The following is a 27,064-nucleotide window of genomic DNA, read 5'->3' on the forward strand; positions in this document are numbered from 1 at the left end:
ACTGAATATCCACCGAAAGGAAAAGAAATCATTATACCAAAAAGATACCTGCACTTGTGTGTTTATACACTATTCACAATAGCAAAATCATGGAACCAACCTACATGTCCATCAGTGATTGACTGGACAAAGAAAATGTCACACACACACACACACACAAATACTACACAGCCATAAAAAATGAAATGATGTCTTTTGCAGCAACTTGGTTGGAACTGGAGGCCATTATCCTAAGTGAAATAACTCAGAAACAGAAAATCAAATACCAAATGTTCTCACTTACAAGTGGGACCTAAACAGTATGCATGGACACAAGGGTGGAAATAATAGACACTGGGGTCTCCAAAAGAGAGGAGTGGGAGGGAGTGAAGTTTGCAAAGTTCAAGGGTACAATATTCGCTATTTGATGGAAGGGTACGCTAGGAGTCCAATCCCCACCATCACACAATATACCCAAATAACAATCCTTCATGGGTTCCTCCTGAAGCTAAAATGAAATACCTTTTATTTGAAAAAGAAGTTTAACAGTAAAAACATTATAATAATAACTGAAGATTGAGAAACCTTGAACAAGAGGGCAAAACTCTGCTCTAAAAATCAGCAAGAGATACAAAGATATCTAAGAGTCCCCTGAAAATCACATCGCCATATACTGGGTTTTGTTTGTTTGCTTGTCTTGTTTCATGGTTTTGTTTTTTGTTTTTTTTGCGACGGAGTCTCGCTGTGTCACCCAGGCTGGAGTGCAGTGGTGCTATCCTGGCTCACTGCAACCTCCATCTCCTGGGTTCAAGTGATTCTCCAGCCTCTGCCTTCTGAGTAGCTGGGACTACAGGCACCTGCCACATTTTGTGTATTTTTAGTAGAGATGGAGTTTCACCATTTTGGCCAGGCAGGTCTCAAATTCCTGACCTCAAGTGATCCTCCCACCTCGGCCTCCCAAAGTGCTGGGATTACAGGCATGAGCCACCATGCCCAGCCTTCAGTGTACTGTTAAGTAGAAGAGCAATTTACAAAACAATATATATTGTATAATCTCAATGTTGCTAAAATATTTATAAGTACGTGACAAAAACTGGATGGATACACAGCCAAATGTGTTCTCTCGAACTAATGGGATTGTGAGAGATTTTGTTCTTTGCTTTTCTATATTTTTCACATTTTCTATCACAAATACTTATCACTTTGAAAATTAGGAAAAAAATTAAATGTTAATTATGAAAGGAAGAAGACCCAGTTCTAGCTTGGAGGTGTATAAAAATCACACAGCTCCCGGCTAAATGTACTTATGCCCTCACAGAAGTAATTAAAAAAAGACTTAGCCATGTGCCTTCATTTCATCTCTATCACAGCTTTTCTATCTTGATCTGATCTTAGCTGCTCAGTTTCTGGGAGAGGGAATGTAAAGACCACTAATTCTCTACAGCACTCAGAGGAGTGCTACCTACAGGAAAGCCCTGTGCACAGAATAACCATGTCATTGTCATAGAAGCAATGGTGAACGCAGGGGTGTCTTGCAAATGCCATCACTGTTACAAGCACATCACATCTCTTAACTCTTTCAATATTCACAACAAACTTCTGCAGCAGGTAGCATTATAATCCTTAGTGAACATACGGGGAAACCGAGGCATGGAAAAATCAAGTAACTTGCTCTAGGCTCCAGGCATTGTGTGATAGAGGAGAGTCAACCCATGGCAGTCTAGAGCCAGGGTTCTCAGCCCGTTCTCTTGCCCAAAGTGGGAGCAGGGGCTGTTGACACTGCCAAGCGCCCTCTCTGTGAATGCAAGGCGTCTTCTAAAAGCTTCACATCTATGATGTAAAGCTTTTACATCCACTATGTCATGTAATTCTCCAAAAACCCATGAGATTCTGTCCATTGGTCTTCCCCATTCACAGCTGGAGCAGCAGAGGCTTTGCGATGTGCCCAAGATCTCACAGGGAGTAGGAGAGAGGCCAGGCCTCACATGTGGGCTGTCAGGGTCCGCAGCAGCCCTGGCACCACAGCCTCACAGGCGGTGGGATTTCAAAAGCAAGCTTGAAGCCTACTGTGTGTGTGTGTGTGTGTGTGTGTGTTTGTTTTGAGACACAGTCTTGCTCTGTCCCCCAGGCTGGAGTGCAGTGGCACGATCTGGGCTCACTGCAACCTCCGCCTCCCGGGTTCAAGTGATTCTTGTGTCTCATCCTCCCAAGTAGCTGGGACTACAGACACCTGCCACCACACCCGGCTAATTTTTGTATTTTTAGTAGAGATGGGGTTTCAGCATGTTGGCCAGGCTGGCCTTTAACTCCTGGCCTCAGGTGATCCACTCACTTTGGCCTCCCAAAGTGCTGGGATTACAGGCATGAGCCACTGTACCCGGCCCTGAGGCCTACTGTTTTTATTCAATTTTTTGGGGGGTGGGAGGGGAATGGACAATGAGAATCTTGTGACGATAGCTGGGAAAGGAAGTGGAAGGAAAGGGAGAATCGAAGGTTCTCTTTAGCTCAGCCTCAAACTCAAAGATCCGTGACTGTTTAGCCTTGTGACAAACCCCTGCAGAGTTCCAGCAGGCCCGAGAATGCAAAGCACGAGACATTCCCTCTAAAAGCTGGACAGAAAATATCAAGCAGTGTGATTCCAAGAAGCCATACTGAGATACTCCGCTGGAGTGAGACTCCATTGTCATCACTAATGACAACGTGGTATTACAAAGGACACTCAGGTTGTTCGGATATCTGGGGATATGATCCTGCAGAACCTCTCACCAGTCGTGCGACGTCAGGCAAGTCAGTTTCCACTCAGCCTCAGTTTACTCAGCTGTGAAATGGTGATTGTAGTATTGTAGCAAGGCATCAAGATGGTGTTCGCAAAGTGCCTGGCCCTGCGACTGTCACCGGAGACATAGTCCAGAAATAGTGTCAGCAGCAGCAGAGTGATGGCATAAGGAAGGCTGCAGTGTCTGCACGCGGTTGGTGCTAGTAAGTCTGATGACCCAGAAGAGCCTGAGGCACATGAAAGCAAGGCGCACGCCGGCATAGAAACACTGCGACTTGGGAGGGCGAGCTTGACAGTCATGTCATGGCTAGAGGCAGAGACTTGGGTTTAAATGATGAGCCACAACCTGCCTGATGGGATTACTCACCGGGGAGTTTTCTCTCCCATCTTGCTGGGCCTCTCAGGGTCTCCTTGAAAACCCTGTGTCAGGCTTCTCTGACACCCATGCTCCAGGCTTCCTCCTGCTTCCCCAGCTGCCCCTTCTGGGTTTTCTCTCCAGGGCTCATTCCTTTTCCAGAGTCCTGCATCTAGGGGGTCTATGGTCAGGTCTACAAAGACCCTATGTTCTCCTCCTACTCTCTGCTGTCTTGTCAGGAGACCTCATCACACTCCGGCTGATTTCCAAATTTAGATTCCAATTTAGATCCGTCTTCTGAGTGCCCCAGAGAGCAGATGCCTACCATTGGATATATCAAAGGCACCTCCAATTCAATGTGTCCACATTCAAGCTGGATATTTTTCTGTCCCCATCCCCATTACTAAACAAAACAAATCTCTGTCCACTATCCTGCCAACCTCTTCCAACCTGGGAGCCATAGAAATTGGGGGGAGGGAGGAGGGATAGCATTAGGAGATATACCTAATGTAAATGACGAGTTAATGGGTGCAGCACACCAACATGGCACATGTATACATATGTAACAAACCTGCACGTTGTGCACGTGTACCCTAGAACTTAAAGTATAATAAAAAATTAAAAAAAAAAAATTCTCTCTCCCCCAACCTCCTTACCCAATCACCTGTTCAATTTTGCTCCCTCCTTCACCTGAGTCCAAGCCACCATCTGTTGGCTAGACTCCTATAACAGCGTCTAACAGGTGTCACCATATCCACTCATGACTCTCCCAATTTAGTCTTCACAGCAGGCCCAGAGGTCTCTAGAGAATGCTGATCTGATCATCTCTCTGCTCCTCATAAACTGCTTCAATAGCTTTCTAATGCCCTTAAAGGAAAATACAGTCCAGGCGCGGTGGCTCACACAGGTAATCCCAGCACTTTGGGAGGCCAAGGAGGGCAGATCACCTGAGGTTGGGAGTTTAAGACCAGCCTGGTCAAAATAGCGAAACCCCACCTCTACTAAAAATACAAAAATTAGCCGGGCACGGTGGCATGTGCCTATGATCCCAGCTACTTGGGAGGCTGAGGCAGGAAAATAGCTTGAGCCCAGGAGGCGGAGGTTGCGGTGAGCCGAGATCACGCCACTGCACTCCAGCTTAGGTGACAGAGCAAGACTCTGTCTCAAAAAAAAAAAAAAAAAGAAAAAGAAAAAAAAGGAAAATACAAAATCCTCAACCTGGCTGAAAAGTGCTGCATGATCCAGCCCTTGCCTACCTCATCACACGCCACTCTCCTCCCACACTTCTGCCTCCAACCACACAGTTCTCCTTTTAATTTCTTCAACCAGCCAGTTCCTCCCTGCTTGTTGTGATAAGAAAAAAAAGTAATTGTAAGACTTCTAGTTAATTGTAATGATAGATTAGGCATATGTATTTACCTCTACCTCATGTAAAATCTCACTAAAATGAGGGTACAAGGATATTTTTTAAAGTACATAAATCCACAAGGCCAAATAGAACAAAGCCGAGATGTCCTAGGCAAAGCCATCCTAGAACACCCAGGCTCCAGCTAGCCAGCACCTGATGGCCAACAAATGAATGAGCACAGCTGAAATTAGACATGTGTGGGCCAGATCACAAGCCACCCAACAAACCTACAGACTTGAGAAATAATAAGCAGTTGTTGTTTGGACCCACTAAGGCTTGGAGCTGTTTGTTACACAGCAATAGCTAACTGATAAAGGACTTTCCCAACATAATGGTCCAGCCAGACTATACTACAGTAAGGCACAAAGACAACAAGCCTCTTCACATGCAAAGAATATCCCAGTCAGATTTGTTGTACTTGCCTCTTGAAAATGAGCAAATATCACCAGATATCTGAAGTAAATGTCTTACATGAAAAGCAAAACAACTTGGAGGGGCCTGATGATGAATGAAAATAAAAACTAAACACAGCACACACACACACAAGCCAATCCCCCATATTTTTAGGAATATGAGACAAGATATTATATCCTTAAAACAAGAAAAAGATCTACAAGAAGGAAGAGGAAAATAGTAATGGTAATCAAGGAACAAGGAAAAGCTAGAAAATTAAAATATGCTAGAAAAAATGAAAATTAAAAGGTTAGAAGACAAAAGTTGAGGAAATCTTTCAGAAAATAGAATGAAAAGGCAAATCAAGTAAAAATAGGAGAGAAAAGATTATTTAAAAAGACAATCAGTTCACACAAATTCCAAAGAAAAAGAGCAGAGAAAACAAAGAAGAAAAAATAAAAAATAAAAAATCTCCAGAACGGAAGGGCTTAAGTTCCAGTAGGAGAGTGAAGCTGTCCTGTTCTGGCTCCTGGAGGCACTTTTTTTTGAGATTGAGTTTTGCTCTTGCTGCGCAGGCTGGAGTACAATGGCACAATCTCTACTCACTGCAACCTCTGCCTCCTGAGTTCAAGTGATTCTCCTGCCTCAGCCTCCGAGTAGCTGGGATTACAGGCACCCACCACCATGCCCAGCTAATTTTTTGTATTTTTAGTAGAGATGGGGTTTCACCATGTTGGTCAGGCTGATCTCGAACTTCTCACCTCATATGATCCACCTGCCTCAGCCTCCCAAAGTGCTGGGATGACAGGCTTGAGCCACCACGCCCGGCCTCCTAGAGTCACTTTTTAAATTTTCAGATATTTTGCAACTCAGTTGTTAAATACAGCTATTATTTAAAAATTACATTCCAGGGCTGGGTGCAGTGGCTTATGCCAGGCAAAGGCATTTAGTGAGCACTTACTGTTTTTCTCTGGCTACTGTGAACCAAGGTGAACATCAAGCGTTTGCAAAAGTGGCGTGACCACATTGTCCCATGCCTCACCCATATGGGTGCCAGCCAGGTGCAAGGGTCTTCAAACTGATGGCAGCATGGGGCTTCCCGGCAGGAAAGACACGGGGAGGGGGGGAGCAAAGAGAGGTGTGGTGCACATGGCTGCTGGTTAGCGCTTGGCACCATCTATTGTGCCCATGGCCATGTCCCAACACTCTGCCTTAGAGCTGCCACTAGACAGCAAAGAGACTTCGTCCAAAACACTCCTTCAGAACTGTGCCTGCCAGTGAGCCCTTCCCCTTGCAAACAGCCACCTTGGGAGGTCACACACGTACTCCAGCCCATATTACTGTTTTTCCAAAAGTTGCGGAAAGACATCCTTGGCAGCTGCCAATGGCCCCTGGGGAATATTCTCTTGAATACGCTCCGTGGAGAAAACTGTTCATTCTTTGAGAGTTTGGAGGGGATTCAAAGCCAGAGCTGATGTCAGAGATGATAGTTCAACAGGGAAACTTGCTTTGACCAGAAAGAAAAATTGAACCAAAGCAATGGGGTGTGAGGATGCCGATGGAGAGCTAGCAAGGTAAGCGAGTGAGAGCATCAGCTGAGTTCCTGAATGTGAATCTGGGCCAGCATGTTACACAAACATTACCCCATTATCATCTCATTTAGCTCTCACCTGGCTGCTACTCAGGGGAGGATCACTGTCACCATCTCACAGATGAGGAAAACCAGACTCGGAGACATTAAGTAGCCTGGTTAAGGTCTCACAGTGGCTAAGTGGCCTCAGAACCTGCTCTGTCTGTCTCCAGAGCTTTTGGTTGGGGCTGGGGTGTAGCCTTAGAGCAGTAGCCTTAGAGCAGGGAGGTGGCATGCACTGGCCAAGGGACTGGCCCAGAGGAGGGAAGGGAGGGAGCAAGTGCTGCAGGGAAGGCTGGGCACCCACATGTACTAGATTAACCTGGGAAGCCTAGGGAAGCAACGAGAAAAACAGAAGCACTTCAGTCTGAGGGATGCAAAAGCTCTGCTGCTTTTTGCAGGGACCCACAATGAGCAAATCACCATAAAAGGATTTGGTTGTCCTGCTTTTGAGTATTTCAGGGTGCCTTGACCAGGTTAAGTCTCCAGGACATTTGATTAGCAAATCTTTGTTTTTTCAAAAATAGATCAAAGTTTCCCTATGTAAAATAAATGGGATCTGAATCAGTGCGATGTGGCCCAAGAGAGACGTTGGCTTCAACCTGCACTGAGTGCCCACACTGCCCAGAAGGCCCCGGTGGAGAAAACACAGCCCCTGCCTGCCCTGGAGGGGCATCTGGGTGCAGCTAGGAGGCCCTCGGTACTTGGTGACAAATAATCTCCCATTCTACGTAAAAGCTTGAGAACTGCAGGCAGATCAGGTGTCCGCCCAAAGCCACAGTGTCAGGGAAGTTTCCTTGTTTATCAGTGTTAAGGTCAGCCCAGGAACGGCTGTCATTCGCAGGGCACAGCTTAAAATGAAAATACAGGGCCCCCTGTTTAGAATTTCAAGACGGTGATAGCAGAGTGATACTGAGTATACACTGAGTATACAAATGGCCAATGGTCAGATCTTACGTAAAAACAGAGCTTTGATTCACAACTTGCCCAGGAAACCAATGCTTTATCTGTAGTAATCAGCCCAGGAAGCCAGCCTGCTATACGTCATTCTTTAGGAAGTCAGACTGTTATCTCTAGTAACCACCTAGGAAGCTAAACAACTTCTGTAATGATCATCCCATAATGTCCATGACTTTAATAACTGACAGCTTTGCCAGGCATGGTGGCTCACATCTGTAATCACAGCACTTTGGGAGGCCAAGGTGGGCGGAATACTTGAGGTCAGGAGTTCAAGGCCAGCCTGGCCAACATGGCGAAACCCCATCTCTACTAAAAATACAAAAGTTAGCCGGGCGTGGTGGCAGGCAGCTGTAATCCCAGCTACTTGGGAGGCTGAGGCAGGAGAATCGCTTGAACCCGGGAGGCGGAGGTTGCAATGAGTCGAGATCCTGCCACTGCACTCCAGCCTGGGCGACAGAGCGAGACTCTGTCTCAAAAAAACAAAAAACTGGTATCTTCTTTTTTTTTTTGTTGAGACAAGCCCTCTCTTTGTTGCCCAGGCTGGAGTGCCCATGGTGTGATCACCGAGTACCTGGGACTTTTGGCACATGCCACCGCACTTGGCTAATGTTTTCAATTTTTGGTAGAGATGCGGTCTGTGTTGCCCAGGCTGGTCACGAACTCCTGGCCTCAAATGATCCTCCTGCATCAGCCTCTCAAAGGATTGGGATTACAAGTATGAGCCACTGCACCCAGCCATCCCTAAATTTTGTCCCCGCTTCCAACTTAAGACCAACTTGGAAAAAAGCCAGTTACACACCCTGAAACAATATATAAGATGCCTCCCTTCCAGTTAGAAGTCTCCTGCTTCCCCAGGCAAACAGCCTCCCATCAGGGCACATCCGAAGCCTTTCCCCTTCCCCCATAGAGCTTCCCCACTCCTCTGCCTGCCTTTGAGTCTCTGCCAAATACAAGTGGTGGTGGCTGTCTCTTGCTATACGCAAGCTCTGAATAAAGAGCCCTGGCCTGTTCTCACTTGGTCTTCATTTATTTCCGAAGAGCATTTAACCAAGCAGAGACCCTGATATGGTTTGGCTCTGCGTCCCCACCCAAATCTCATCTTGTAGCTCCCATAATTCCCATGTGTTGTGGGAGGGACGTGGTAGAAGATGACTGAATCATGGGGGCGGGTCTTCCCTGTGCTGTTCCCATGATAGTGAATGGGTCTCACAAGAATCTGATGGTTTTAAAAAACGAGTTTCTCTGCACAAGCTCCTTTTTTTTTTGCCTGCCGCCACCCATGTAAGATGTGACTTGCTCCTCCTGCCTTCTGCCATGATTCTGAGGTCTCACCAACCATGTGGAACTCTAAGTCCAATTAAACCTCTTTCTTTTGTAAACTACCCAGTCTCAGGTACGTACGGACTAATACAGGCCCTCAGATATGGGCTCTCGAAGCCTGGGCCCTGTGTGACTGTACAGATCTTCCATCCAAGAAGCTGACCCTGCAGTGAACAGCACAAACAAGCAAAATGCTGCCCTCTGCAGAGGGTTCCAACCACCCTCCAACCTTGCAGGCCAAGACCTCTGGAATCCCAGAGTCTCCGGATGGGGAGCCTCCCAGACGGCCTCCCTCTTTGGGATGTACACCTTCCTAGCTCCACACCCCGACCTGTACCCCTGGGTCTGGCAGAGTAATGCCCAGCAACCCCCAGACTCAGCCGGGGAAGCCTGTGCTTCGCCTGGGTTTCCTGGATTGAGGCATTCTCCACTTCCACCACTTTGAAACCTGCCACCAACCTCTCCCACAAAGTACCCTCAGAATCCCACGTGGTCAAAGCTGTGGGGAGCAGCTCCGTCCTACTTTGGGTGGCTCAGCTCTGCTGACCTGACCCTAAGGGCTGGGGAGGCTGTGGCATTGGCCGGCTGAGGGATAAAGGTAGACTTCTTAGGCACCAGGGGGCACTAGAGCCTCCAAACAGGATGCAGGGTGTACAGACCTCCCCATAGGGCAGATATATTAGTGAGGATCCATAACCAGGCACTTCAGGGTGCCTGCCCTCAACTTAAGGAGTTCACCTGCCAAAAGGGAAATGTGCATTACCTATAATTAAAGGGAGCAGGTAGTAGATGTCAGAAATGTACAGCATGACTGAGAATTTGGACCCCACTCCTCCTAGCTGTGTGACCTTGGGCAAGTTACCTAACTTCTCTGTGCCTCTTTGTCCTCCTCTGCATAAAACGATCAATAATGCTTTCTTCCTCATGGGTGGTGGGGTGGGGGCAGCTAAACAAGCAGTAAACCTGGAGTGTATTCAGCCGAGGACCTTACCATGGTTAGGACTCTGAACACGTGGGTTACGTGAAAACTCCATTGAGGCACAGATGACAGCTAGTCAGGGGCTGAAGTTGGGGAGGTGCTTGAAGGAGTGAAGGGAGGCTGTGAAAAAGCATTTGAATTGGACTCTGGGGCAGACAGGGAAGGCAATGACAACACATTTTTACTCTAGTTTAGATGGACACATTTCATACATTTCTGTCTTGTTTCAACCCAGAGAACATGAACCTTTTCTTTTGTAAAGATTTGCATAATGTCATCTACTCAAGCAGTTTCTGGCAGTAAGCCATCAGCCATCCCTGGGCTTCTGGAAGTGCAATGGACCAGGTAGTTTGTATCACTTGCCAAATTGCCTAGTCCAGAGCAAATCTAGTTGTAAATAAGCATTACATTTAATTAAACACAAATGGACCCTTGCAATAATTTGGACACTTTAGAGTGAAAAGTACTGGACTAGAAATTCGAAAGATCTAAGGCTCATGTTTTAACTGCATTGCTAAATTGATTCGCAAATTTGCTCCTTCAATTTCCGTCTCTCAGATGGAAACTAAAGTATTACATTTCCTGTTCCATCCCAAGACTGTCTCACCCCATCAAGTCCCTTTTATATCTTGAATGGATAACTAGGATATTTGGCTTGTGATGCTCTATTTGGAATAAAAACACTTATTTTCTTGATACTGCATTATAGATCCCAATTAATGCACCAAATGTGTGCTTTGCTGATCTGTATTTCAGAGAGTCATACAGTATTCCTCAAAGTGTTCAGGGCTTAGCATTCTATGATTTTTTAATAGTTTCCCTATTGCAAACAACAAATTTGCCGTCTGTTTCACCCATGTATTCATTCTTAAGATGATTTCTCTCCCTCTTCCCAAGTGCGCCATCTCCCCTGGAAGCTTTACCCAATAGAAGTCTGTAGACCAACAAAATGCAAAATCATCCCGAAAAATTGGGAAAGGGGACAGAAAACATGGCAAAAATACAGTAGGAGGCCGGGTGTGTTGGCTCTCACTTGTAATCCCAGCACTTTGGGAGGCCAAGGCAGGAGGACTGCTTGAGTCCATGAGTTCAAGACCATCCTAGGCAACAAGCAAGACGCCATCTCTACAATTAAAAAAAAAATTAGTCAGGCATAGTGACACACATGTAGTCCCAGCTACTCAGGAGGCTGAGGTGAAATGCTGTGATCATGCCTGGGTGACAGAGCAAGACCCTAATACATACATACACACATACACACACACACACGCACGCACGCACACTCCGGAGTGGGAACTCTCCCTTCTTTTAGCCTGGAAAGCTGGTAGCCTCTCTGGGGAGAGTACAGTTCTGTCTCTGCGAGACCTGAAGACACAGAAGAGATCTCTTAAGGTGTCCAGCCTGGTCAACATAGTGAAACCCCATCTCTAATAAAAATACAAAAATTAGCTTGGTGTGGTGGCAGGCACCTGTAATCCTAGCTACTTGGGAGGCTGAGGCACGAGAATTGCTTGAACCCAGAAGGCACATGTTGTAGTGAGCTGAGATTGTGCCACTGCACTCCAGCCTGGGTGACAAAGTGAGACTCTGTCAAAAAAAAAATCTCTTAAGGTGACAAAAGCATGCATAAGTAACACTGGCTTTGCACAAGTGCTGTCTTGGAGGAAGGCACACTAAACTATGGGGTCAGAAGCCCAGGTTCTGGTCCAAGGTCTACCAAACATCATTCCCATGTCAGCAGGGAAAAAGCATGACTCCTCACGGTCTGTTTCCACAGAGCTAATGGTGGCTACGAATGAAGGAGCTCTGAGAAAAACAAAGCTCATCACGAATGCAAGGCTGGCCATCACTGCTGGCCTGTGCCACAAAAACACTCAAGTAGTGCCACTGCAGGAAGACCGAGCTCAGTGAGTGCGGCCATGGGCAAGGCAGCTGGGGGCGAAAGGATCCAGGCCCCAGAAAGGCAACATGTGCAGTGGCTGAAGGCATGCGTCCTGCGGCCAGACTGCCTGGTTTCCCATCCCACTTCCACTCTGCTGCCCGTGTAATTCCTGTGGACAACTTAGTAACGTCTCTTGGTCTCAAGTTCTTCATCTGTGAAATGATGCTAATAATAATAGCACTTACCTTGTAGGACTGTGATGAGGTTTAGATAAGTTATCCATGGAATGTTCTTGGCATGGTTTCTGACTCTTACTAAATAATCATGTTAGCAATTATTCTTCTCTGGAGTCAGGCCACCTGTTTTGCATGTGGGCCATTCCGCCTACTAGCTGCGTGATTTGGGACATGTCAAACCAAATCTCTCAACTTTTCTGTAAAATAAGATGAACAATCCCTTTATTGCAGTTAGTTGTTCAGAGAATTCTGTGAGAATGTATATAAAAAGCACCTTGCAATCTCTCCCATGCTATTTCTCTTCCACAACCAACTCTGCATAGGAGAACCTGAAAAAGCCAAATGCAGACAAGAAGAATCTGGGGGAGGGGCAGAGGCAGGTGCAGGCAGTAACCCTTCGATCATGAACCTCTTGTATGGCCAAGCGCACAGGAATTTCATGTACAATTTGGCAGCTCCAGAGGCTCCCAGGTCCAGCTGGGTCTGGGCCCTCCTGGACCTGCTAAGTAGTGAGCTGAAGCCCAGGGCCAACTCCTAGGGGCCTGGGAACCAAGGCCAAGCCGAGACTTGCCTGCCTCATTTCCCAAATGGCCAGAGGTGCCTGGACTGGGCAGTTTCTCTTAAGAAAATCTTCAGACTACCCAGGAAAGGTTTGGCAATATGGACCACATTGGCACAGAGCTGGGAAGGCCCTGGACTGTACCTTCACAGTGCAGGAGACTGATTGTTCAGTTCGTTCTGCCTCACCCAGCTTCCTGCCCTGGACTATGAGCAGGCACTCACGCAGGCCCATTCTCCACACAGTCATCTTGGGCTGTCTCCTCCCTGTGCCACACACATAATTGTGTCTGTGACCAGCAATGTACTAAAGACAAAATTAGGCAGGATAGCAAGCATAAACACCCCCTTCCCAGAACATCTGGGGATTGCTACTGGTTCCAGATTTAAAATAAGCAGAAACGACCACTTCTCCCTGCCTTGGGGTTAAAAAGAAAGGAAGAAAGAAGGCCAGGTGTGGTGGCTCACACCTGTAGTCCAAGCACTTTGGGAGGCTGAGGTGGGACAACTGCTTGAGCCCAGGGTTTCAAAACCAATCTGGGTAACATGTTACCCAATCTGGGTAACATGGCAAGACCCCGTCACCTAAAAAAAAAAAAGCCAGGCGTGGTGGCACATCTAAGCTACTCAGGAGGGTTGCTTGAGCCCAGAAGGTCAAGTCTGCAGTGAGCTGTGTTAATGCCACTGCACTTAGGCCTGAAGCCTGAGTAACAGAGCAAGATCGTGTCTAAATAAAATAAAATAAAATAAAAAAGTCCACTACCATTAGAGCCCTTAGTCTTACCTCCCAGGTGTGGGGAGCACTAACCTATAGTAGACAGGGATTCAAACGCAGTGGCCACGCTTGCAGGTTGGCTTAGTCTTTTTATCCTGTTCCCATGTCCTTTCTAACCACAGGTGTCTGCTAGGAGCTCCTCTAGAGCAGTCCAGTCCACCTGGGCTTAGATCCTAGCCTTGCTACTAACTGACTAGGTAGGTGCCTGACCCTCCTCTGGGTCTTTCAAGGTACCAAGAGTCTTGGAAGCACAGTTTTTCCTTCCCCTCTCAAACCCCCATTGATGCCTCCTCATTCACTGGTGACCTCAGGACCCAACTCACTGTTATCGTCTCCATCTTTTTTGCAACTTTAATAGCCACACAGATGAGCCATACAAAATCCCGGTCACTCAGCTCTGAATCTACTTGGCTCGTGACTTTCTTCTTCACACCAATAACAGCTGCCAACTGCCATGGTTTTATCTGTCATCAGAGACTTCACCACCTCTCTAAGACTGCCAATTTTCCTTCTCTAGTCATAGCCTCTTCCTTTCTATCCCTCTAAAACTCCACAATTCTCTTTCCAATTTGAGACACCTATTTTCTACCTCTCCTCTCCTCATCACTCTCCATAAAGACCTGAACACCTCTCTCCGAGGGAAAAATGCTACACCTGTCACCCAGTGCTGCACCTGCCAGTATCTGTGCCCAGACTCCCATTAGGGTGGAAGAAAGTCATATTCCACCACCCTACACCCGATCCCTGCATTGGTCACTGGGCCCTAGCCCTTTTAGCCTTCTCAAGAATCTTTCACACATCTTCTTTTACTCTAGAATGCTCAATTTCTCCTTCTTTGGTGGCTCACTCGTATTGATGAATAAAGATGCCTAGTATCCATCTTTTTTAAAAAAAAATTATCTGGTGCCATTTCCCTCCCCTGCCACCACTCCATCTCTGTGCCCCTGACAGCAAAATCCTCCAGAGTTGCCTCCACTTGGCCTCCACTGACTCACATCTATTCTACACCCATTTCAATAGGGCTCCTGTCCTCAACATGTCTCCAAGTTTCTATCAGGGTCATAACTGATGAGCAGCTTTTCAGAAGTCACAGGCAATTTTCCATCCCGCTGTTTCTCTGCAGCATCTGACATGCCTGACTTCTCTAGCCTGAAAGGTGTCCGTTGAACTGGTTGCTTGGGTGTCCTCCTGCCACCTGGGCCATTTAGTCTCCTCCTTCTCCAGTGGAGAAAATAGGCCCTACACCTTGCAGGGCCCCAGAACAACGGTTCAGCCCCTCTGCTATCCCCACTCTGCTGCTAGATCTTAACCTTCCATCCCAAGAGAACAAGGAAATATATATATATCATACATATAATTTCTTTGAGACAAGGTCTCTGTCATCCAGGGTGGAGTGCAGTGACACAATCAGAGCTCACTGCAGCCTCGACCTCCTAGGCTCAATCACTCGCACCTCTGCCTCCTCAGTAGCTGGGACTGTAGGCATGCGCCACCATGCCCAGCTAATTTTTGTATTTTATAGACACGGGATTTGCCATATTGCCGAAACTCCTGAGCTCAAGCAATCCACTCGCCTCGGCTTCCCAAAATGTTGGGATTTTAGGCGTGAGCTACCATGCCAGGCCCATAAATATTTTTAATCCTTGAATCTCTTCCTGCAACAATTTGGCAGGACAGAGTAAGTGGTGGAAAGGAAAAAGGGAAGTAACATATTCTCAAGGTTAGAAAGTTTTGTAGTATCATGAAAATGTTGACAATCACGAGGCTCATTTATAGCAAGCGGGCCACTCTTCCAGTTTGGGCTCCACTCAGTTTTACTATCCAAACAGTGGACAGAAATATCACTTGAAAGAGTAATATTCACTCTGTAACAGGAATCAGGAATGCAGAAATGAAGAAAAACAGTCCCTAAAGTTTTCAGTCATAAATCTGATGGCAGGAAGCACAAACAACAGACTTGTCTTGTTTTACTGCTTAAAACATAACAAGCCGGTAAACATAAGTTTCACTTATAGCCATGTTGTGGGACAGATTTATCATCCGTACCGTGGTAACTACACATTACACCTCATACCTCGAGCAGTGAGTTCAGTCTGACTGCACACACCAGAGGAAAGGTGACATTTATTAACTAGAATGGCTGATTACCAGCACAGCCCATACATACCCAAGTATCTCCCACTTGGCTGAACATAATCTTGTTAGGGCTGAAATGTGGCCCTAAGGGATCCATTGCTACAATGCTGCAGTGCAGAGAGGGAGTTGGGGTACAATTATGCTCACCATCATTTAAACAGATTTATTGAAGTGTGAGCAACTTGCATGTGTAATTAACCACTAGCTAGGGTCATGTTTAAAGAAAAAAAATACATCAATTTTCATTGCATCCAAGGGAACAGCTTATGCACCTACAACTAAGAAATTATAACCATCTAATTTCTAAAACACAGCTTTCATAGAAAAATAATGCTTCTCAAGTTTAGTGGGTGTAAGAATGATCAAGTGAGTTGGTTAAAAATGTAGTCTTGGCCTCACCCTCAGCTTCTGACTGAGTAGGCTTAGGGTAAAATCCATACATTTTTAATCACTGGCCTTGGCACTTCTAATGTACTAGTGTTTCATGAGAAACCCTGTTCTAGAAATTTTCATTTCCTCAGAACAAGAAGTGGAAAGTAAACACTGGCTATCAACCACATTAACAAATCATTTCCCAGGCCCATTTAACAATCGACTTTCTGAACTGAATATTCCCCATAGGAGATCATTTCTATGCTAATATATTATTTGCTCTCATATTATAAGGTTTTTGTGACCTTGACTTAGTATAATCCTAAGTACTATCTCCTTGTGCTCAGTCAGGACTCAAAATATTCTGCTGGATAGTCAACTGTACGTTCTAGTAAATGTAAACAGTCTGTAGATAATCACAACATTGCAACTTCAAGAGGTGTCAAAGAAACTGATTTGCTCCTGGTGAAATGCAACCCATGATTTCAATTATAGCATCCTTTAGAAAGAAGTGTTTAGCGCATGTCTGCTTGCTGGACTTCCCTCAAGAATGGGAAAATATTTAGATCAACTCAGATATATATAAATTCCCCTAGTTACGGCATCATAAACTCAAGGCTATACCATAATAGTTTTCTTCACATTTACATTCAAATGTTCCAAATTAAGAAGACAGAATATTTTAGCATTTTGCTAAGTGTACAATTTTTACCTTGGAAAAAAATCAAGAACAACAACAAAAAAAACCCCTACTAAGCCAGAGAATTAGAATTCTATTATAGTTCTATCAAGTCTGGCCAAAAAAGAGGCTAGTTCAAGTTTCTAAAAAAATCAACACAATTTATGTCAGCAAAAAACAGAACAGAATATTGTAAATAGAAGTGCTAGTCTTTATTGGGTATCTCACATGTGCTAACCACAGTGTTCTACAAGTACCCCTCACTAGTCCTCAAACCCTGAGAGGCACTCAATTACCCCACTTTATGGAGACAAAGTGCCAAGATCCACAAGAGCCAGGACCTGGAGGCTCCTCTTCCCCGGGGCCTCACATTCCCACCCTTCACTTGCTGCTCACTAAATTCAAAGCTCAAATTCAGCATCTGCAGGTAAACATACTAAAAGTAGTCAGTGTATAATGATCAAATTGTTCTAAATATTAAAAGCAAAGTATCTATATTGTATGCTGTACCAAAATATCTCATGTACCCCATAAATATATACACCTACTATGTACCCACAAAAATTAAAAATTAAATTTCTTTTAAAAGAGCAAAATGTCTAATGGTGTCAAGAACTAGAGCATGTATCTAAAAATACAATAAAATTCCCTGCTCTATGCATCTTATTAAAACTTAAAGAGATTCAGATGTCAATTTAAACTTTTTCACTTTAATACAATTCTAGTTCCTATTTGCTATACATATTAAAACCATTACTGAAAAACCAATTCTCCCATATTTTATGTCTGCGCTGGAACCACAGAAAGCAAACATGTATCAAAAAATCTTTATATCTAATGCTGAGGTCACAAAGGACAAATTACTAATAAATAACTCATTGCTGATTGTGAAATTGTCGTTCTTTCTAAGATCAGGCTATAATTATTAGTTCCTAAAATCCATTAAAGCTCTTTAAATGTTATATGGTAAATTTGCACAATGCATTCATTCTAAAAATGCTCTACATACCCACAACCTATAATTTTTCAGTAATGTCATATGATAGTTCACCTTACTTGCTCACAAAAGCTAATTCAAGACATTCTGCACTATACCAGGAACAATGCTCATCAGTAAACATTTACATACATTTGTTAATTGAGTTTAAGGCCTATCATATGCAAGGCTACAGACCAATATAGTCAGCCTCCTGATCACAGTCCCAAATACTGTGTCACCCAACAGTGGCTTCCATTCACAGAGGTACCCTGGAGTACTCAGAGACAGCTACCTATTAAATAGACAAATGACACAGCAACCCTGCAGTTACCCATTCACCTGGTTATAGTATATCCTCCTGCCTAAAGATACTTAAGCTTTAAAAAGTGACTATCAATGAACTGATAGTGGAATTCATACATTAAATTAATCTCTTTGACAATACCTCGCGCTCTTCCTCTTCAACTTGGACCCGACAGAATGGCTCCCGCAAAGAAGGGTGGCGAGAAGAAAAAGGGCCGTTCTGCCATCAACGAGGTGGTGACCCGAGAATACACCATCAACATTCACAAGCGCATCCATGGAGTGGGCTTCAAGAAGCGTGCCCCTCGGACACTCAAAGATTCGGAAATTTGCCATGAAGGAGATGGGAACACCACATGTGCGCACTGATACCAGGCTCAACAAAGCTGTCTGGGCCAAAGGAATAAGGAATGTCCCATACCGAATCCGTGTGCGGCTGTCCAGAAAACGTAATGAGGATGAAGATTCACCAAATAAGCTCTATACTTTGGTTACCTATGTACCTGTTACCACTTTCAAAAATCTACAGACAGTCAATGTGGATGAGAACTAATCGCTGATCATCAAATACATCAAATAAAGTTATAAAATTGAAAAAAAAATTAATCTCTTTGAAAGTCACACAAGAATACTATTGTACTTTAGGAATGAATGAGCATTAGGAAATCCACAGTAGCTTATCTGCACTAATGCCAGATAACATTTAGTTGCCTCATTATTTCTCACACTCTCAACAAGTCAACCAAACAGCTACTGTATGTCCTTGACCAAGTCTGAAAAGGGAAAAGGGCACATCTAAGCACTGCTGATTCAAAGAACTCAGAGCTCAAATGCAGGGACAGAATGAGAAAAGATAACCATGTAGGTGTCAATCAGTGTTTATGTTATTTAAACCATAAAAGACAGGATCCATCCTTTGGCTTAGCATTACTGTAAATCAGTATCATTTATTCTGAAAACGTAACTTTAAAATCATTCTAGAGACCCAAAATGAACTAGAAGGGGAGTTGGAAAAATAGGAATGTTGTCTATAGTTTTTAAATACTAAATGCATTAAAATTTCCAGTGACGAATGACTATTTCAATGTAATTTCTTCCTGATACAGAAACAATTCCTGATACCTACCCTTCTGACAGAAAATATTAGACTTTTTCTTCACATTCAATTTGTTCACTTCCTTTCTTTTTTGAGACACAGTCTCACTCTGTCACCCAGGCTGGATGGAGTGCAATGGCATGATCTCAGCCCACTGCAACCTCTGGCTCCCGGGTTTAAGCGATTCTCATGCCTCAGCCTACCAAGTGGCTGAAATTACAGGTGTGTGCACCACGCCCAGCTCATTTCTGTGTTTTTAGTAGAGATAGGGTTTTGCCATGTTGGCCAGGCTGGTCTTGAACTCCTGACTTCAAGTGAGCCACCCACCTCAGACTCCCAAAGTGCTGAGATTACAGGTGTGAGCCACCATGCCTGGCCCTGTTTTCTTTAAACACTAGTTCTGCACATAGCATTAAAGAGGAATCTCAGAAAAAATAAAGTCTATCATAGTGACTGTATCACTAAGAGAAGATGAAGCAGAATATGAAAAAATAAAATTTACTGTTTATTTCTTTGTTACACAAAGAAAATTAAAGGTGGTCCAAAACATTAGTCCATCTCCTACGTCCTTTTGGCCATAATTACACACACAATAATGACAAGCTAGATTAAGAGTCTAGATCAGGGTCAAGTTTTTCCACTTTAATGACTATCTCCGGAGCGAAAGCAGCAGCACCAGCTTGTTGGTTCTCTGTCTCTGACTCCGACAATACTTCTTCCTTTATTTTTACAGGCTTATTACTGGCCTCCTCCTCTTCATCTGAAGACTCATCGAGCTCCCATTCATCATCTATGTCCATTTCAAATACTCTCACATGACGAAGATTTGAGCTTAACTAAAAAAGAAAGGCCATAAAAGCACTTTTAAATTAATGGCTTAACTAACATATCATATATAAGGAATTAGAAATCAGAAGTCTGAATCAAAGAATGGTTTTATAGGAAAGACATTCCCATCAATTTACAACAAAATCAATAAACTCAGCCTTCATTTTGTATAAAAAGGTCTCCACATAACAACAGTGGCAATTTCGTGAGATTAAAATCTAGAATTATTATTAACTGCTTAGTAAGCTTTATTAGAACGAGAGAACTAAAGAGCTAAGTCCACATGACCATAATCAATACAAGCTATAAATCACAGCAAAAATATTTGCACAAAAGGACCTTACATGTCATGTATTTGATGAAAGTTCCAAAGAAGCAATGTTACTTCTTATAATTTCTTAGTTGCTGAACGATCTGTAAACACTTACCACACAGGATACTTTTCGAAAACCATTCCCAGCAACATACTGTGCTTTCATACTTTCCAGTAATCTCCAATGCTTCTCGAAATGCATGGTACGGGTGGGAATAGCACTACATTGTTCATCTAGCCTAAAGAGGGAAAAAACCCACCCAGGAATGAAAAGGGGATCTTCTCCTCCCTCGTTTACTACAGGTGGTATTAGGGTCAATTATGGCTTTGACTTCTACCCATACTTCTACTTCCAATATAATTTTAGCAACTCTTGTATTAGAAAAAGAGCTGTGATATAATATTCTATAAAAATTCCATATTCTATATTCTGGCTGGGCACAGTGGCTCATGCCTGGAATCTCAGCACTTTGCGAGGCCAAGGTGGGAGGACTGCTTGAGTCCAGGAGTTCAAGGCCGGCCTGGGCAACAGAGTGAGACTCCATCTCTGTAAAAAATAAAATTAGCCAGACAAGGTGGCACATGCCTGTAGTCCCAGCTATGAGAGGCTGAGGCAGGAGGGTCACTTGAGCCCATTAGTTTGAGGCTGCAATGAGCTATGATTGCATCACTGCACTCCAACCTGGGTGACAGAGAGAAGCTCTGTTTCAAAAGAAAAAAAGAAAATACTGCAATTCCAAATAGGCAGAATATCATTTTAGCAAGGTTTCTAACTCCCTTTCAAGGAAAGCAAATGGATACATTTTTAAATTAGAGATCTGCTTACTTAAGTCTCAGTCAATTAAAGCCATCTCTTGGAAATGACAGTATACTTCCCACATGGGTACTGAGGTCTTAATTCTGGAAGGAAAATACTGAAGGCAAATCAAAAATAACTAATTCCAACCAACTAGGGTTAATGCTATCCTTGAAAACGTAACTAAAAGAAGTCCCATTCCCCACTCCAAATAATTCCCCACCTTGATTCCAGCAAATACTTCCTGATTTACTAGTAAAGTGAAGGGATAAAAAAAGCTATTAAGGCCAGCATATTTTGAATGAAAAATTAGAGCACTTCTGCTCAGCTATTTCTGTGGTTACCCCTAGTAATGAAATAATCATTATCTAGTATACCTGAAAGGTTGGAATTTATAATGTGCATTAAAAAATATTTAACTGTAATATCAAAAAGACAATTTTACTAGTTACCTTGTAGAATAAGTCCCAGTGAACTGATATTCTGCAGAATCTTCACTGTTATACACTAAAGACAATGGCAGCTGGACCAAGAGTCTATCTCTTCCTTCACGTCCTACAGTGTCTTTAAGAACTACTGTTACAGTTTCATCATCATAAAACTGTGCATCTAAACAACTGTAGATGCTAAAATTAAAATAAGTTTTGTTATATCAAAGATGATCATGACTACTGAGAAAATACTGTATGCATGTCATACTGGCAGCAAGCAGAAAAAAATTTAAAAATTAAGTGACATTCTGTACAGTAACATTTAAAATACACCATTGGTTTGTATTAAAATCAGTTACTTTTTGTACTGATTATTCACATATATAACCAAATCTTAAAAATGGGTAATCATGACCCCCCAAAATCTGTGAAGTTGTTTCAGTTCTAGAAAACCCCTGGCCATCGATGGTTAGGCCTTAAGCCTGTGGAAATTCTATGAATGACACCTTATATACACATTCAGCAAACACAGTTGACTAGACTGAGAAATAAAAATAAGATACTACACATGAAAAATAGGCACAGCAACTCCAAAGACTTTATCATAAAAAAACTTCTTTTATGTGAGGAAACAAGTGAGAAAAAGATCAGCCTATGATTAGTCACTTCTTTCCCTTGCGAAGCCTCAGGGATGGCTTAGGTACTGTTACCCTTTTGAATCCTAAGAAAATCTCCCATCACTGAGAATGGCATCACCTCATAATTTTTTTGGTCATAACAAGAACTTCAGCCCCGCAGGCCATCTGCCCACGGGAACCACATTACTTTCTTTGCCAACAGGGAGCTCGGGAGTAATTATAGGAAACCATATGACATAAACTGCAGGGCAGTAAGGTTCTATTCAATCACAAGTCAAATCATTCTCTATGTACAAATACACAAAGAATCCTGCCCTCGATGTGGGAAGTGACAAAGCCTTTTTACCTATATTATCACCGTAACTGAGTCTGACCCTATTCCTAAACACATACACACATCACCCAAACAAGACTCAAAACTTACCTTCTTCTGACTTTTTCCGTTGTGGCATATGTAAAGCTCCCAAATTTAATAGCAATTAGTCCACTACTCACAGATCTCCAAGAAAGAAGGGGGGAAAAAAAAGACTCTGTGGAACAACCTGGATAGTCAATAATCTAAACACTTAAAAGAACATGATTGTCAGGGTCAGTACATTTACTTCTCTAGAACACTGAAAACTGGTTTAAACGCCTAGATAGATAAACCAACTTGGTTTAAAATCATATAGTCACCAAAGCAAATAGATTAGCCAAAGACATTTGGAATAGAAATAACCAAATTCTTTCTTTTTGGTTACATCTTGGTCTCAACATTTTCTTCAAATTCGGATTTAAAACCATTTTTAAGATACCAATGGCATTCTAAATATGATTTATTTTTCAGAACTTCTACTTTGAATTTCAGAGTAAGTCTCTGTTAGGCAAGGCCTCTTGTTTAATGAAAAGCATACTTAACCCTAGACAAAAATCATTTCTATAAGGCGGCCACTTTTAGAAGTTTTTAACTACTAAAAAGTTAAAACTTCTTTAACTTTTAACTTTCTGTAAGCTTTTAACTTCTAAAAACTGAGATATAATATCCTGAGCTGTCATATTTTTCCTAACTCTAAAAAAAAAGTCCTATATACAATGATTACATGCCAATAAAAATTAAATAATCTAGAACAAGATCATATAACTTCCTAATTCAGTATTACTCTTAATGACATGAAAACTAACAATTAAATGACAAATCTAAAAGTCACAAGGTAGTTTAAAATCTGAAATGCTGGAAGGCTGTATGCTTTATTCTTAATAAACTCTTCTCTCTGATTCAAACTTCAGATTAATACTTACTGGGAAATATCAGTATGTCTCCTTAAGATGCACATTTTATAAAGTGAATCTTCTAGAATAGTAAAAAGAAGATAATGTAGATTTGAAGTTTTATTATTCCACCTAAGAAAAAAAAAATTGTAATATTTTTTAACTATTGATGGATAAAACAAAATTGTACTGTTCACTCAAGATAGAGAAGAAATATACTTACAGAAAAGGAAATTTGAACAATCTACGTGTAGAATCCTCACTAAAATAAAAGGGAAAAAGAAATGAGAAAAATTTAAATTGGCTGCTGAATTATACCACCCAATAGATAAACAGAATTACCTTCTGGTATCTCTATACAATGGAATACAGATTGCTTGATTCATCGATTTTCCAATTACATCCTATATAAAATAAGATTTTAAAATATAATTAGAGCATTAATATGCACACAGATAACTCTACAGAAAGTGATTGACCATCACTGTTCGAATGTAGTAAAAAATCGCCTATATCACCAAACCTTGTACATAAAAAACTTTAATGAGAATTGTAACATATGACAAAATAACATAAGGAAAAAGAGAGAAAATTCTGAGCTGAAAAGGACTTTGGTGCTAAGCACATGGCAGGTTTAAGATCACCTCCCTCTGGTCTCATAACAACCATTCATTCACATCCTTCAGTAGTAAACAGAGACACATCAGCTCTGTAACTAAGACTGTTTACAATGAATTTCTTCTGGGAACAAATAAAATACTCAAGATGTCAACACCTTTAGTAATCTTTATACACACACACACATGTGTGTGTGTGTAAGAAACAAGTTGGAGTATTACGTTGAATGAAATTGTTATTTTTCTTAACCAAAAACAGTTGAATATCAACATTTTCATAGTTCATTCTAAAAATTAAGATCGTTTACATAAGTGAGCCACATACTGTAGACACTACTGCTCCTACATAAAGACATGCATTTCTTTTAAACTTACTGCTGGCTTTTGCAAACACTGATCAATAATATTCTCCATCCGCCTTTTCACAAAATGCAATGATTTTCGAGGATAATAAGGAAACAGCAAAGGACTTTCTGGTTTCAAACAAAAACAGAAACAAAAATAAAAGAAGCTATAGTAAACTTATAATTAGAAGAAAATAATCTAACATTAGAGCCAGTCTGCACAGTTTATCTCAAGGTAGAATTTCCACTGACCACTTCATTAGATTTTCACACAACCTCATTAAAAACGACCATGGCCTTCTGCCTTTCATCAGCCCCCACCGACAGCTCACCGAAAACAATCTCTCTCACTACAAGCTTAGACTCACCAAAATCCAACTGTAGGTCTCTGCTGGCTCTAAGAAGAAAGGAATGATTTGGGAACCATCAAATATATGATGAAATACAGTTCATTCTTCTATTCCTTGCCGCAGTGAAACGACAACAGCAGTCCAGTACTGCTCAGTACTGTTTTTTAAGAGTCTCAAAAACAAGAGACTGGAAACTAGCTCTATATAAATAAGCTCTTTACTTTTTAAAAGGTTACTTTATCAGGAGAAAGTAATATATACTTTAGCACTTACACCTGCTGTGCTAGGTTTCTAAAATATGTTTTTTTTTAATTGCTTACAACAGCCACCATATTCTCCAATTTACAGATGGAAAAAAAAAAAAATGAAGCTCAACAGGTTTAGGCAATTGCCCAGTGTGAAAATAACTAAGTATCTAGATCTATCAATCAAACCCAAGTCTGACGCTAATGCCCACCCTCTTCCACTGTGCTTTGTAGGCCCTCCCTTAAAGTCATGCTGGATAAAATGAATTACAATCACATTAACATTTTAAGTTCTCAAAGTGACAGATGCTATGGTATCACAGAAAGACATTGATCTTTGTTTCCAGTTCCTAGAACAGAGCTTCCAAAACCCTTGGAATTTCCTGAGTGATAAAGGTGACAGGAACCTTTTTTTTTTTTTAAGACAGAGTCTCATTCTGTTGCCCAGGCTGGAGTGCAACGATGCAATCTGAGCTCACTGCAACCTCTGCCTCCCGGATTCAAGCGATTCTCCTGCCTCAGCCTCCCGAGTAAAGGGACTACAGGTGCATACCACCACACCCAGCTAATTTTTAGTAGAGACAGGGTTTCACCATGTTGCTCAGGTCTGAAATTCCTGATCTCAAGTGATCTGTCCACCTCACCCTCCCAAAGTGCTAGGACTACCATGTTTTGTTTTAATGAGGCAACTCTTGGCTGGCACCTAGACAGCTTTAGGATAGGGGCTGGCCACCAAAAAGACCAAGCCTTGATTAGAAGTTTGGAACTTTCAGCTCCACCTGCCAGCCTCCAGGGAGGAGAGAGGGGCTTGGAGGTTGAGTTCCATCACCAATGGTCAATGACTTCATCAATCATGTCTACATAATGAAACCTCCATAAATACACTGGGACAAAGAGGTTCAGAGAACTTTCTCGGTGGTGAATATATCCAGGTGATGGGAGAGCATGGAAGCTCTGCACATTTCCCTCTATATCCTGCCTGATATAGCACTTCTATGTGGCTATTCCTGAGTCATATTCTTTACAACACACTGGTAAACAAAAATTAAATGTTTCCCTGAGTTTTGTGAGTCATTCTAGCAAAATTATCCAACCTGAAAGGGAGGAAGGTTCTGGGAACTCTTGACCTTATAGCCAAGTCTGACAACAAGCATGGCTACCCAAGACACGTGGGTGATCTAGAATCTGACATCTGACTCGAGGGCAGTCTTCTGGGACTGCACCCTTATCCTGTGAGGTCTGCGCTGTCTGTAATTAGTGTCGGGATTGAATTGTAGGACACCCTGTTGGTGTCAAAATTGGTTGGTGTCAGGAGGCCAAAAATTTCTCATTTTGTTGTCAGAAACAGTGAGTAAAAACTGCTCAGACGCAAACCTACAGACTGCTTCTGTGCTAAGTGCCAGGCATTAGTCTAAGTGCTTATGCAGATTAATTTAATCTCCACACCATTTTTTTGAGGGAGGCATTATTACCATCTTCTTTTCACAGATGAGAAACTATGGCACAGGGAGGTTAGGCAACCTGCTCTCAGCCGTGTTACTACGAAGCAGTAGACCAGATTCCAACCCAGACAATCCAGCTTCCAGAGCACCAACTTTTACCCATTACACAATAGTGACCCATGTACCCTAAAGAAAGTACACAGATCAAGTATTTAGCACTTGATTTTTGCAGTGTAAGAAAACAGTTGCACTGATATTTCCTCACTGGAATTCATTATGGAACTCAATAGTGAGTTCCATTAGGTCTGTAGCTAAGATCAGGCCTTTCTTACTCAGACACATAAGATGTGGGGGGAAAAAAAGAGGGTAGGACCTATTTTCAGCCTGGCAAAGTTCCCTAGATCAATAATAGCCAAAAGAGCAACAGGGTCCAGGTGCCACTACTCTTGACACACCTCCACTGGCCCTCCACAGACATCCTGCCTTATTCCCTGGGCATCCTGATTAAATACAGTAAATGAGTAGCATCTCCTGTACCTGTATCCTCCCTCCATTCAATAGCCAACTTGCACCAATGCATCTCCCTACCGACCTGAAGACTCTCCAGCAATACAAAATAGGTTCTGCTTTGAAAAAGAATTTGGACCATATGCAAAGTTCTGGGCATCAAAGAATTCTCTCCCTCATTCATTCATCCATTCACAGAAGCAGCAACCACATAGAAATGGCAGAAACTACTATAGGTTGAGTTTCACTTATCCAAAATGCTTAGGTCCGGAAGTGTTTTGGATTTTTTTAGAATTTGGAATATTTGCATATACATAATGAGACACGTTGGGGATGGAACTCAAGTCTAAACATGAAATTCACTTATGCTTCACGTACATCTTATACAATGTATTTAATAATTCTGTGCTTGACATCAAAAAGCTTATCCACCCTGATCAAGTGGGCTTCATCCCTGGGATGCAAGGCTGGTTCAACATTCGCAAATCA

The 27,064-nt window shown here is 42.7% G+C and overlaps 1 protein-coding gene and 1 pseudogene across 3 annotated transcripts in view; one reads left to right on the top strand and one right to left on the bottom strand.

Moving 5' to 3' along the window:
• The first annotated feature begins 17,897 nt into the window (after positions 1-17,897).
• Positions 17,898-18,322, top strand: LOC105507225 (annotated as a pseudogene). The gene has a single exon (XR_001001061.1). The product of XR_001001061.1 is annotated as a 60S ribosomal protein L31 pseudogene (transcript).
• A 978-nt stretch (positions 18,323-19,300) lies between these two features.
• ANAPC4 (anaphase promoting complex subunit 4) overlaps positions 19,301-27,064 on the bottom strand; it is a 44,915-nt gene continuing 37,151 nt past the window's right edge. For both annotated transcript variants that reach the window (XM_011935646.1, XM_011935644.1), the window contains exons 22-29: positions 24,063-24,160; positions 23,413-23,474; positions 23,294-23,332; positions 23,101-23,202; positions 22,247-22,321; positions 21,206-21,379; positions 20,073-20,196; positions 19,301-19,652 (exon numbers count right to left, since the gene is read on the bottom strand). In XM_011935646.1, the coding sequence (XP_011791036.1) occupies positions 19,425-19,652; positions 20,073-20,196; positions 21,206-21,379; positions 22,247-22,321; positions 23,101-23,202; positions 23,294-23,332; positions 23,413-23,474; positions 24,063-24,160 (902 nt within the window). In that variant the 3' untranslated portion in view covers positions 19,301-19,424. The remainder of the gene's footprint in view (positions 19,653-20,072; positions 20,197-21,205; positions 21,380-22,246; positions 22,322-23,100; positions 23,203-23,293; positions 23,333-23,412; positions 23,475-24,062; positions 24,161-27,064) is intronic.

The sequence above is a fragment of the Colobus angolensis genome, unplaced genomic scaffold, assembly GCF_000951035.1.
Source record: "Colobus angolensis palliatus isolate OR3802 unplaced genomic scaffold, Cang.pa_1.0 Scaffold146, whole genome shotgun sequence".
Classification (NCBI taxonomy): Eukaryota; Metazoa; Chordata; class Mammalia; order Primates; family Cercopithecidae; genus Colobus; species Colobus angolensis.